Source organism: Oncorhynchus gorbuscha, linkage group LG11 (assembly GCF_021184085.1).
Source record: "Oncorhynchus gorbuscha isolate QuinsamMale2020 ecotype Even-year linkage group LG11, OgorEven_v1.0, whole genome shotgun sequence".
In the NCBI taxonomy this organism is placed as follows: Eukaryota; Metazoa; Chordata; class Actinopteri; order Salmoniformes; family Salmonidae; genus Oncorhynchus; species Oncorhynchus gorbuscha.
In genome coordinates this window covers 14,160,694-14,173,705 of record NC_060183.1, presented here as the reverse complement: position 1 = coordinate 14,173,705, position 13,012 = coordinate 14,160,694, and the positions used below count along the sequence as shown (strand labels likewise).

The following is a 13,012-nucleotide window of genomic DNA, read 5'->3' as shown; positions in this document are numbered from 1 at the left end:
TGTCTCCTCCTCCCTCGCTCCAGTTACTGACTGAGGGAGGAGGACAGAGGGCTCTACTCTCCCTCCTCCCTGGAGTCTACCTAATGTAGGTTTTTAGGCCGAGAGGAGGAGTGTGTGAGTGCACGGAGACGTGTGTGTGTGTTTTCAGAACACAAGTTCTGAAAGAGAAGAGGAGATGAAAGAAGGTGCCTTAGGGTGTCAGTCCTAGGTGCTAGGAGGAGGTGCCATAAGGTATCAGTACTAGGTGCTAGGAGGAGGTGCCATAAGGTGTCAGTACTAGGTGCTAGGAGGAGGTGCCATAAGGTGTCAGTACTAGGTGCTAGGAGGAGGTGCCATAAGGTGTCAGTACTAGGTGCTAGGAGGAGGTGCCATAAGGTGTCAGTACTAGGTGCTAGGAGGAGGTGCCATAAGGTGTCAGTACTAGGTGCTAGGAGGAGGTGCCATAAGGTGTCAGTACTAGGTGCTAGGAGGAGGTGCCATAAGGTGTCAGTACTAGGAGGTGCTAGGAGGAGGTGCCATAAGGTGCCAGTGCTAGGAGGTGCTAGGAGGAGGTGCCATAAGGTGCCAGTGCTAGGAGGAGGTGCCATTAGGTGTCAGTACAAGGAGGTGTTAGGAGGTGCCATTCTAGAATGTAATATTTCCAGCAGTACGATGTGTTTACATCTGTGTCTAACATAATTCTCCCTCTCCTTGTCGGCTCTGGAGTGTGTCAGTACTAGGAGGTGTGGTTTGACAGAGGACAGGCCATATTTAAGGCTCTACTTTCTCTCCTTTACTAGCTAAGATGATTAGAGGTTAAGACCTGGCCCTAAAGGAAGGGGGGTATTACGTCCTAGATGGCATCCTACTCCTCGTATAGTGCACTACTTTTGGCTACTATATGGAGAATAGGGTGTCATTTGTGATTGGTCACTGTATTGGGTTAGGCCAGCCCAGATTTGCATAGCTCCTCCCAATTTGAGTATTTCTGTCCAATAGTGGGCCGGCAGCATACCAACCCTGCTGCTGTGTCCTCCACCGCCTCGCTGGCGCAGGAAGGTACGTCACAGAGACACGCCCTCTTACTTCCTCTACACACACTTCCGGATTCCTGTTTAAGCCCCTCCCACATCATACTAAAAGGAAGCACCATGGTTTCTTTAACTTCTGAAGGGGTCAGCAGGTTATCTAGCCCCTTTTTCTACTGCATGCAGCTCATGCTAGCCACACACACACACACACACACACACACACACACACACACACACACACACACACACACACACACCACACGAACGAGAGTACGATATGGATGTTTTTAAGGATGATGCTAATACTATGCACACAGGCTAAATGCATGTTAAACTACACATAGTCTGTCAACAATACCACTCAGCCTCGTATCATCAGAAAGCATCAAATTCATCAGTATATCAACCCCCCTCCCCACCTTCGTCCTGTGGTCACGGCCATGAGGGGGTTGAGGGGGGAGGGATTGGTGGGGGGGGCGTGTATCTGTGGCGACTGACTGACTGGAGGATGGACAGGAGCGGGAGAGGCACGCTGCCATCGTCTGACCTGGGGGGAGGGAACTAAGGTCGGCGATCCCATGTGGACTAGGAAACGGTATACGGTTTCTAAAAGGGTTGGATGGATAGGTGTAAGCAATATGGAAAAAATGATATCCAGCCAATCATAGTGGAGCTACTACCATAATATTTACACCTATCAAATCCTTTCATATCTATAGGTGTTTCTAGAAGGTAGGGTTATAGTAGAGTGTTGAAGCGATAACAAGGGGCAGGAGTTAGTGTCTCCCCTGAGCGTGCGATTGGTGCTCTAGGGTTCCGCATGAGGGTGATTGACAGAAGCGAACGGTAGAGCCCTTCAATCACAGGGCTCTCCTCTGAGAGTGGACCAATCGCCTGCCAGTAAGCCTCCCCGCCACCACGTCACTGCTTGCCCCCTCTGCTGCGTATGTCTGAGGCGGACTTTGCTCTTTGCTTATGATGCGCTCTCTTCCCCAATCACATCGTCACACTGCAGGAAAGTGGCGAGCTGCAGTCGATACAAGACGTCACGTGTGAACAATGTGGCTGTGTTACCTTGCTGCATGTGAACTTGTATGCCCTATACACTCCATTTACCCTTCTCCCTGAAGTGTGCCCTCACTCACTTCCCCTCCTAGATGTGAAAGGATTGGACTGGTTTGAGGGCACACTTGAGGAAGGACAGGGAGAAACTGGATTGGACAATTTGAAAGTTACTCTTCCCTTCGTGTCTTCCTGAAAATTGCCACTGTTGTAAGGTGAACGTTCTTAGTGGTGGCCGCGTTCCAGGACAACTACACTGTAGAGGCCTGCCTGCTCCCAGGTGTTTTAACAGGTCAGTTCATCCGACGCCCACTGCCATGTTGTGGCTAGCAGCCATTGGTTGCTGCAATGAAACGTAGTCTGTAATGTAGTTGACCTGGAACTCGACCGATAACGTCCGACCGCGATCATTTGGAAGAAGCTGGTGCATGTTGAGGGTGTTTGAACGGGTTCCGTGCTAGCCCGCCCCGCTGGGCAGCTGGGTTGAAGACGTGGCAGGGCTGAATGGTTAGCCAGTCAGGGCTCAGCTCTGCTGTGTGTTGAATGGTAGGTATGCACCTTGGGAACTGTAGATGACGTGGATGCTGCATGGTTGGTCCGTTTGTTTATTCCAGCCGTTCCTCTGCATGACGTAAAGCGCATGGCGTGGAACGGCTCTGATCAAGGCTCCAACCCCGAGTCGGAGCACGCTCAGTCTGCTCCGCCCGCCGCTCCACTAGGGAGCCACACTGTCCATGTAACAGCCAGTACCACAGCACAGTAAGAACACACGCACAGCAGTGCACAAACCACCACCAACAACTAAAGGATGCCCACTGCCTAAAACATGTCTGTCTCTCTCTTTTCTTCCTCCTCTCTCCCACTTGTTAACGGAAGGTAAGCATCACCAAGACGATGCATGCAGCCCAGAATTGTGTGTGTTTCAGTAACACATTAAAAACAGTGACAACAGCAGCAGGATGGATGTCTGACTGACTGGAGCCTCCTAAAGGAAATCAGTGGTTTACATTAACATCCTCTTGGCTCTGCTATAGCTCTCCCTGAAGTGTACACTTGTTCACTCCCCTTTGTGGATGAAGAATGAATAGACTGCCTTGGGTGTCATGAATAGTGTTGAAAATACCCTTTAGTCAATGTTCACAACAATCCAATGCTTTTCAATCCATGAAGGGGAGGGTGCCGACTGATGTGACATCCTGTGGGGACCAGGTTGAGTGTGACATCCTGTGGGGACCAGGTTGAGTAGGACATCCTGTGGGGACCAGGTTGAGTAGGACATCCTGTGGGGACCAGGTTGAGTAGGACATCCTGTGGGGACCAGGTTGAGTAGGACATCTTGTGGGGACCAGGTTGAGTGTGACATCCTGTGGGGACCAGGTTGGGGACAAGTGTGGGACATCCTGTGGGGACCAGGTTGAGTGGGACATCCTGTGGGGACCAGGTTGAGTGGGACATCCTGTGGGGACCAGGTTGAGTGGGACATCCTGTGGGGACCAGGTTGAGTGGGACATCCTGTGGGGACCAGGTTGAGTGGGACATCCTGTGGGGACCAGGTTGAGTGGGACATCCTGTGGGGACCAGGTTGAGTGGGACATCCTGTGGGGACCAGGTTGAGTGGGACATCCTGTGGGGACCAGGTTGAGTGGGACATCCTGTGGGGACCAGGTTGAGTGGGACATCCTGTGGGGACCAGGTTGAGTGGGACATCCTGTGGGGACCAGGTTGAGTGGGACATCCTGTGGGGACCAGGTTGAGTGGGACATCCTGTGGGGACCAGGTTGAGTGGGACATCCTGTGGGGACCAGGTTGAGTGGGACATCCTGTGGGGACCAGGTTGAGTGGGACATCCTGTGGGGACCAGGTTGAGTGGGACATCCTGTGGGGACCAGGTTGAGTGGGACATCCTGTGGGGACCAGGTTGAGTGGGACATCCTGTGGGGACCAGGTTGAGTGGGACATCCTGTGGGGACCAGGTTGAGTAGGAGAGGGTGACTGGAAAGATGTTTCAGCTCTTCTGTTGCTTTATCTCTCTCTCTCTTTTTACAGCATGCAAAAGTTTACTTAACAAGAAGGCGGATGCTGCTAAGGTAAGGAGTTCAATCTGATGTCATATAGCTAGCTGTCTCTCTCTCTCTCTCCACACACACACACACACACACACACACCCCTTCTGGCTCACAGGGGTGGTGAGGAGATTACTTGATTTAGTGGAGAATTACAGGCTGTATATGTAAAGAGGGAAATTAAGATTTGACTCTTCAGTTGAGTTTTCTTATTTGTGTGTCTCAGCCTACGACCAACAACAACAGTAAGAACAGCATAGTGAGTGCCATCAATGCCATGAAGGACAACAGCATGGCCGCCGCACAAATGGTACGGATCCTTAACCACTACCTCCTCTCGTAGCACCCTAACCACCTCCATTCCCCTCAGCCTCGTCTCCTCTCCTAGCACCCTAACCTCCTCTCCTCCCCGTTCCCTTCTTCACGGTCTCCTCTCCTTGCACCCTAACCACCTCCATTCCCCTCAGCCTCGTCTCCTCTCCTAGCACCCTAACCTCCTCTCTTCCCCCGTTCCCTTCATCACGGTCTCCTCTCCTGGCACCCCAACCTCCTAGCAACTTAAAAGTCCATGATCCCTCCCTAGCAACCTACCCTCCATACTGTTCTCCCATCTCCTCCTAGTGGTCTTGTGTGTGTTGGAGTGTTTAAGTTTGGACCCTTCATGGACCTCTAAATCCTTCCTCCTCCATCTTAATATCATCTCCAACCCTAACCTGTGTGTGTGTGTGTGTGTGTGTGTGTGTGTGTGTGTGTGTGTGTGTGTGTGTGTGTGTGTGTGTGTGTGTGTGTGTGTGTGTGTGTGTGTGTGTGTGTGTGTGTGTGTGTGTGTGTGTGTGTGTGTGTGTGTGTGTGTGTGTGTGTGTGTGTGTGTGAGAGAGACCAGACTTAACTCCATGCTCCCCTTCTCCCAGGAATCTCAAAATACAGTGGTTGCTGCTGATGGGGTCAAGGTGAGGGTGTTGGGTGTGCAGTTAGTGTGAGTCTGACTCGTATGTTGTTAACCTATGTGTCGTTAATCTCTCGCATCACTATCTCTCTCACTATCTCTCTCTCTCCAGGGTTCTACAGAGAGTAGCAACACAAATGAGGATGAGGATATGAAAGGTAGTAAAATGACTCTGTCTCTTTGTGGTCTAACATATAGTTTCTGATAGGATGACCTGCCTGTGCTATATAGCTAGCTGTGTGTGTGACTCACCCGTGTGTGTGTACATGCGCATTATTTTGTGTGTCTGTCCGTGTGTGTTCTAATCTAGCAGACAGCGTTGTGATGATGAGTCAGGGAAGTGCTACAGACGAGATGCCCTCTCTTCTGACCTCGTCTGACAACTCGCCTGCCAGTAAGTGTTTTCACAGCAACCACAGCCTTTTGTGGTCGTCCCAATGACCCCCACACTTCCTGACATCTGACCTTTGTTTGTTCTGCTTTTCCACTACGCAAACTTCGACCTGTATGTCTAAACCTCTTCCCCCCCCCCAAGCCTCCAGCATATCCTCTTTGTTCATGCTGAGTCCCCAACCAGTGCCTCCACCGAATGCAGCAGTGCCTTGTACTCCCTCCCTGTACTGAGGGAGTACAGATTGTCTATGACGTAGGGGCTAAGTGGATCCTTTGATAGTCACGTCGGCCTAATTATATTCACCTGTTTTTGTTTGTCCTATTTCCAGACTTGACACATGTAACTGATGAAATGGCTCCCAAATTAAAAGTTTAACTGTTGAGGTTTAGATATTGTAAAACAATGAATAAAAAAAGGTAGAAATTGTATTATTTAAATGTGTGTGTCCCAAAGTTGATGGGTTAGATTTCTCTCCTCTGAAAGTCACCCTCTGAGTTTAGTCAGCAACGCGTGACAACCGAGAGCCCTCAGAGAGTTGGTTGGGGTGAGGGGCTGGTTAAGGATTCAGCCTCCCTCTCTTTCTCCGTCTTCACTGTGTCCATCTCTGGAACAGGATGGTGAAGGACAGGCGCTCTTCTACTTCTACTCCTCCTCTCTCTTCCTCTTCTACTCCTCCTCTCTCTTCCTCCCCCACGGTGCTCCCCTCCTCCTCCTCTCTCTTCCTCCCCCACGGTGCTCCCCGCCTCCTCTCTCTTCCTCCCCCACGGTGCTCCCCTCCTCCTCTCTCTTCCTCCCCCACGGTGCTCCTCTCTCTTCCTCCCCCACGGTGCTCCTCTCTCTTCCTCCCCCACGGTGATCCTCTCTCTTCCTCCCCCACGGTGCTCCCCTTCTCTCTCAAAACGCTGCTCTCCTGTTGGCCAGTGCTCTGCTTCTCAAATTGCTGATTGGAGAGCCATCCTTAATGTGTATCGTTTTCATAGAGCGAAGTGTGTTTCCCTTCATGTGGAATGCAGGGACACGTAGTGTAAAATCATGATACAGGAAGTAGATTCCTTCCCCGTCAGCTGAGTTGCTCAGGGCCCCTCAACCCCCCCCCCCCCCCCCCCCACGGTCTGTTTCAATGCCTTTTTCATGAACCAACATCCATCATTACTGTTCCTTCATGTTGTTTGTACGAGTGGTATGCATGTGTCTAACTGCATGTGTGTGTGTGTGTATGCGAGTGACCATGCGTTGTGTGTTCCAGCCATTCCTCTGCATGATGTAAAGCGCATGGCGTGGAACGGCTCTGATCAAGGCTCCAACCCCGAGTCGGAGCACGCTCAGTCTGCTCCGCCCGCTGCTCCACTAGGGAGCCACACTGTCCCTGTAACAGCCAGTACCACAGCACAGCACAGTAAGCACACACACACACACACAGAGAGAGAGATATACACACTAGTATTGAGCTGTCAGAGAAAAAGAGAAGAGGTAGAGAGAGAGAGTAGAGCTATGCTGACAGGTAAGATGTAAAGTAGTTCCTATTTAGCTAGATTGCTGAACTTCCATCTCTCTCTCTCTCCGCTCTCAAGCCCGTAAGCAGGAGATCATCAAGATAACTGAACAGCTGATTGAAGCTGTGAACAATGGAGACTTTGAGGCCTACACGTGAGTACAGCTACGTTGTTTCACACGGCTGACGAGTTACTAACAGGAACCTAATGTTGTCGCTCCCTCATCAGGAGGATCTGTGATCCAGGTCTGACATCCTTTGAGCCTGAAGCTCTGGGAAACCTGGTGGAGGGAATGGACTTCCACAAGTTCTACTTTGAAAACTGTGAGTCTTTCTCTATTTCATACACTTCTGGACATACAACGGAGTTCAGCAGAGATCCAAACATGTTTTCTGTGTTGCTACAGTGCTGAGTAAGAACAGTAAGCCTGTCCACACCACCCTGCTGAACCCCCACGTTCATCTGATTGGAGAGGAGGCTGCCTGCATCGCCTACATCCGCCTTACACAATTCGTCGATAGCCAGGGCCGCCCCCGCTCCAGCCAATCGGAGGAGACCAGGGTGTGGCATCGCCGCGACAGCAAGTGGCTCAACGTCCATTTCCACTGCTCTGGTGCTCCGGCTGCACCCCTGCAGTGATCTGGTATGTACACACCCAAATAAACTGTGTGTGTGTGTATAACTAACCTTGTGGAGATACACAATTGATTCCCATTGTATATATTACTGAACCTTAACCCCAAAACCTAAGCCTCACCTTTAACCCCTAACCCTAATTCTATCCCTAACACTAATTTGAACCTTAATCCTAAACCCCTAGAAATACCCTTTTTCCTTGTGGGGACTAACAATGTCTCCTGTTGGTAACATTTTTGTTGGTTTCTTATTCTTCTGGGGACTTCTGGTCCCCACAAGTATAGTGAAACACGTCCACGTATATATACACACACACACACACACACACACACACACACACACACACACACACACACACACACACTTTTTAGAACGTTGAAGGGATTAAAGGTTTGCTCCCTTCTCTTTCTCCCTCTCTCTTTTTGTCTTTCTTTGTCTCTGTTTCGATCTCCCTCAGGTGTACAAACACTCCAGTCGGAGTGTGAGTTTTTTGGGGCGTGTTTTCGGCTAGTGTGTTTTGGCGGCGTGTCCTCTTTGTGGATTGGCCCATGCCAGGTGCCCGGCCGGGCAAGACTGCACCCTCTCTGCAACACCAACCAATCCCGTCTATCCTTTGATCCGCTGGGGGCCGGCCGAGTGTGGACTCCGCCCCTGTGGGAATGATGCATGCATCTGACGCCCAATAGGAGGGCTTGTCCTTTGACCTCTGACCCCTCCCACCCGGCAGCCATTTTGTCTCCCGTCCACGGCAGCCATTTTGAGATGATGAGAGGAGCGGGGGGAGGAATGAAGGGTTAATGAACTTGTAATGCCAGATATGACAATGAGTTGTAAGTATACAGGATAATATATGACTAGTATCAGACGACACCCAACCCTACCAAGCATTTATATATACGTCGAATGAGAGGAGAGGAGAATGTGTGTGATTTGTGAGAGGTGACATGTTGGGTTTTGTAAATGGAGAATTCCCTATCAGAATTCTGAACGGAAGGACAGTCTGTTCGATCAGAAAGGATGTAATAACTTGATGTGAGGAAACACCAAAGTGTACAACTGTAGGCTTTTTACACGTTTCTGTGTCTTTTGCTGGTGAAGTTTTTGTTGAGAGAAGGGAAGGTAGGGGGGTGCATTCGAGAGCGATTTTTGTTTCTGTTGTGTTTTTAGCCTTGTGTTTACGTTGCGTTTCTGTGGACTGTGTCTGAGTCTGTTTGAGACGAATTGTAAGTGACTGAGTTTTAAAAGGGGTTTTATTGTAAAAGTGAAGCTGCAGTGTGTATGGCCTGTTTTATCTGTCTGCAGTGGGAGAGAGGGACTTTTGGGGAAAAGGCGTCTGCATTTTGCATGTTTTCTCTCGCTCTCTCCCTTTCCTCTCCCCTCTCCATTTCACACTCCCACCCTCTGTGTGTTTTAGATGGTGTGTGTGTGTGTGTGTGTGTGTAAGTCTGAGACTCATTCAGAGGCACGACAAAGGGGTCAACATCATCTGGTCACACACACCAGCCGTAGTCCCATGGCCATGTTCCCGACCCCATTTTGACATGACCTCTGACGTCTACATGTGGTTGACACCGTGTGACGATCAACAAGGGTGCTCACACGTCAACACGTGCACGCCTCCCGCCCAAATTCTTACTCTATCCTCACGTCCTGAGTCTCACACGTTCTGTGTAAGTGCATATCGTGAACACACTTGCTCACACCTACACAGTCTGGTGTGTCAGGCGTTGTAACATATCTTCACCGCTGTACTGTCTCCATGGTGACACCCTGGTAGTGTGTTTTTATCCGTTCTTCGCGCGGAGTCCCTCCATCAGTAACAGTGTCCTTCATTCTCCCCATCTGTAGAGCGGTGTCTGTTTCTCTGTGTGTCTGTCTGTCTCCTGGTTTGGGTTTTGTTGACAATGTTTTTGTTTACTGTTTGCTGTTTGCAAAGTTCTGCACTCTATACTATATATATATATATATATCACACACACACACACACACACACACACACACACACACACACACACACACTAAAGTTACACCAACTTTTTAACTGATCAGACTAGCTGGTTATAATATCACAGGGAAGGAAGGGACTTAATCAAGATCAGTTGTTGAGGATAGAAATCTGTTACACACACACACACACACACACACACACACACACACACACACACACACACACACACACACACACACACACACACACACAGGGAAAAGGGAATAGAGGGTGAATGTGGAGACAACGTAATCAATTAAAATGAACAGTAAATGTATTCCTTTAATTTCACCCCCTCAGTGGTATTTCAGTCCTTATATTGGCCATTCAGGTGACAGAAGAGCGGTAGAGAGTTCAGAGATCACATAATTATCTGTGGAATTAAACCAGAGAGATGTATGCATGTTTTCAGTTTAAGCATCTCCACCATGCACCTACCTGAACTAGGGTAGAGGATAGGGTATATGCTAACAATATCATATTTGCATCTTTTGAAATAAAAATGAAAAACCTGCCTCCATCCAGAATATTGAATAGGTGACATGAGATTAAAAAAATAAAATAAAAAACGATTTAATTACAAAAAGGATTGTGGAGCCTTAGCTTGTTATGAAGCTCATTGTCAGTACTCTCCCTGCGTTGTGATGTTAACCTGTCGGCCTGCGCTTTCTTTCCCCAGCAGTCGTTGGACGCTGGAGGTTTTTTTCCTTTTTTGCATGATCATTATGTACGGTAAAATAAAACCATGAATTGAGGACGATCACGTGTTTGTCTCAATGTTAGTAGGTCCTTTATCATAGCTTTGTTATTCAACTTGGATCTTGAAAGTATTTAATAAAAATATTTCAGCACCTTTTTGTCTCTGTCTCTTTTCATGTCCGAAACAAACAGTTTAACTAGTGTTCCAATGTCCTGCTAGCGCTTACAATGCTTGTCCCGTACATTACTTCCAGTGGAGGCCTGGTGGGAGGAGCTATAGGAGGATGGGCTCATCATGTCTGGAATGGAATTAATGGAACGGAGTCAAAAATGAGCCTGTCCTCCTATAGTACCTCCCACCAGCCTACTAATGATACTGTAGTGCGTGGCCTGATTAACATTGTCCTGCTCTGCTACTGTGACTGTTCACCTGAATCTATTGATAGTGTGTCTACCTTAGAGAAGTCTCTTAAGATTTCCAGTCATGTTCTCATTTAAGGTGACACGACGGTGTTATATAGTCTGCACCTAATTTAGGGCAGTATTGTTACCTTATTTAAGGCGGACTGCGTACTCCCGTGAGTAACCTTATTTAAGGTGGACTGCGTACTCCCGTGTGTAACCTTATTTAAGGAGGACTGCGTACTCCCGTGTGTTTCCTTATTTAAGGCGGACTGCGTACTCCCGTGAGTAACTTTATTTAAGGCGGACTGCGTACTGCCGTGAGTAACCTTATTTAAGGCGGACTGCGTACTCCCGTGAATTACCTTATTTAAGGCGGACTGCGTACTCCCGTGAGTAACCTTATTTAAGGCGGACTGCGTACTCCCGTGAGTAACCTTATTTAAGGCGGACTGCGTACTCCCATGAATTACCTTATTTAAGGCGGACTGCGTACTCCCGTGAGTAACCTTATTTAAGGCGGACTGCGTAGTCCCGTGTGTTTCCTTATTTAAGGCGGACTGCGTACTCCCGTGTGTTTCCTTATTTAAGGCGGACTGCGTACTCCCGTGTGTTTCCTTATTTAAGGTGGACTGCGTACTCCCGTGAGTAACCTTATTTAAGGCGGACTGCGTACTCCCGTGAGTAACCTTATTTAAGGCGGACTGCGTACTCCCGTGTGTTTCTTTATTTAAGGCGGACTGCGTACTCCCGTGAGTAACCTTATTTAAGGCGGACTGCGTACTCCCGTGAGTGTGTGTCAGATGTAGGACAAGTCTCTTGGTCCCGGTCTTCTCTGTGATTAATGAGGACACTGCTGCAGGTCAGCTTCTACACACACAATATCCACCACAGCCACACACGGTGACGCACACACACCCACACTAATACTGACTCACACACACACATTCACTGACCTACCGTCACATTTCCAGCATGCTGTCCATCTCTCTGGCCATCTGTCGCTCTCTCTTGTTCTCTAGCCGTTTTGTCTTCTCAAAGGTTACAGACGTCATGTTGATATGAACCGGGAATAAAAACCCTCATTCTCACGTCTTTCCTCAATTCCTTGTTTCTCTCCCGTCTTCTGCCTCTTTAAAATGCCAGAGGGACGCCATCCTTCTCCAAACGTGATACTTAAGGGCTTGATTCAATCAGTGTTGTGTGACTTCAGCACTAGAGCACGATTGAATTTTAAAGGCAATGTTTGCGTGTTCGTGGAGACCACATTCACGTTAAACGCTGCAATCGGAAATGACCTTTTACATTTCAAGCTCGGAAATTCCGCAAAACGGATTGAATTGAGCCCTAAGCCTACCTCTGACGTTTTGAGACAGAGGTGAGGGGAAACGAGGAAAACCCGCTTGTAATGTCTTCGAATACTCTCCTCGCTTCCCTTTTGATAGGTTGAGACAGAGACGGCCAGGGAGAGGATGAGGAATTTAACAGACTATTGAGAATTACCCCTGGTCTCCACCGGTATCTTAAGTCCATTTATGTTGTCATTGCATCACATGGTCTGGTGCCCTGGGTTAAGATGTTGCACAGAAGGAGTCGCTAGAGAATAGCTTTATTTGAGGCCACACGGTGGCATTACAGCTTCCTGCTGTAGATCAGCTTCCTGCTGTAGATCAGCTTCCTGCTGTAGATCAGCTTCCTGCTGTAGATCAGCTTCCTGCTGTAGATCAGCTTCAGTAGACAACCTGTTCTTTCTGTCAGATTAGTGATCTTTGAAGTATTTCTATGCTTCCCGTTGTTAAGTTTTGTTTTCTCTTTTACTTTCAGTTTGGTGTTTGGTACACCAGTTTCAAACAGCTGAAAGAAATGTCAGTGGTTTAGATGGTACAGTGATTCTCTACACTCAGTGCTTTAAAAATATATACAACTGCGACTTAGCTGTTTTGTCACGTCAACTAAAATTAAGCGAATTATTTACATTTTAGAAATGGAGGAGCGATTTCTACATATTGCACCTTTTAATCAACATGTAGGTCAAAACACCATACAACATTTTAGTCATTTTAGCAAACTTAAAGGTTCTTATCCAAACAGATTTACAATGAATGCATTTAACTAAAGTAGCACATTCAGGTCTCTGTATCCACCTCAGTTTTGTGGGGTTTTGACTGTAAGTGATGTGGGACTCCATCCACCTGTGCAGCCCCCCCCCCCCCCACCCACCCACCCAGTGGTTGTGATGATGTAGATACAGCCATTAGAAACTATGCTCACTGTCGTCACCAAGCAGCTGTTCTACAGTGATACTCCTCCGTAAAGAACA

The 13,012-nt window shown here is 48.4% G+C and overlaps 1 protein-coding gene across 12 annotated transcripts in view; it reads left to right on the top strand.

Annotated features, from left to right (window-relative positions):
* The window catches only part of LOC124048133 (calcium/calmodulin-dependent protein kinase type II subunit gamma-like), a 62,752-nt gene extending 52,308 nt beyond the window's left edge, over positions 1-10,444 (top strand). For 2 of the 12 annotated variants that reach the window (XM_046368588.1, XM_046368586.1), the window contains exons 14-24: positions 979-1,038; positions 4,119-4,159; positions 4,362-4,445; positions 5,047-5,085; positions 5,194-5,239; positions 5,392-5,475; positions 6,722-6,871; positions 7,047-7,122; positions 7,197-7,291; positions 7,375-7,611; positions 8,062-10,444. In XM_046368588.1, coding sequence (XP_046224544.1) covers positions 979-1,038; positions 4,119-4,159; positions 4,362-4,445; positions 5,047-5,085; positions 5,194-5,239; positions 5,392-5,475; positions 6,722-6,871; positions 7,047-7,122; positions 7,197-7,291; positions 7,375-7,607 — 908 coding nt within the window. In that variant the 3' untranslated portion in view covers positions 7,608-7,611; positions 8,062-10,444. The remainder of the gene's footprint in view (positions 1-978; positions 1,039-4,118; positions 4,160-4,361; positions 4,446-5,046; positions 5,086-5,193; positions 5,240-5,391; positions 5,476-6,721; positions 6,872-7,046; positions 7,123-7,196; positions 7,292-7,374; positions 7,612-8,061) is intronic. The other 10 variants (XM_046368589.1, XM_046368594.1, XM_046368591.1 and 7 more) reach the window with 10 other exon arrangements.
* The last annotated feature ends 2,568 nt before the right edge of the window (positions 10,445-13,012 follow it).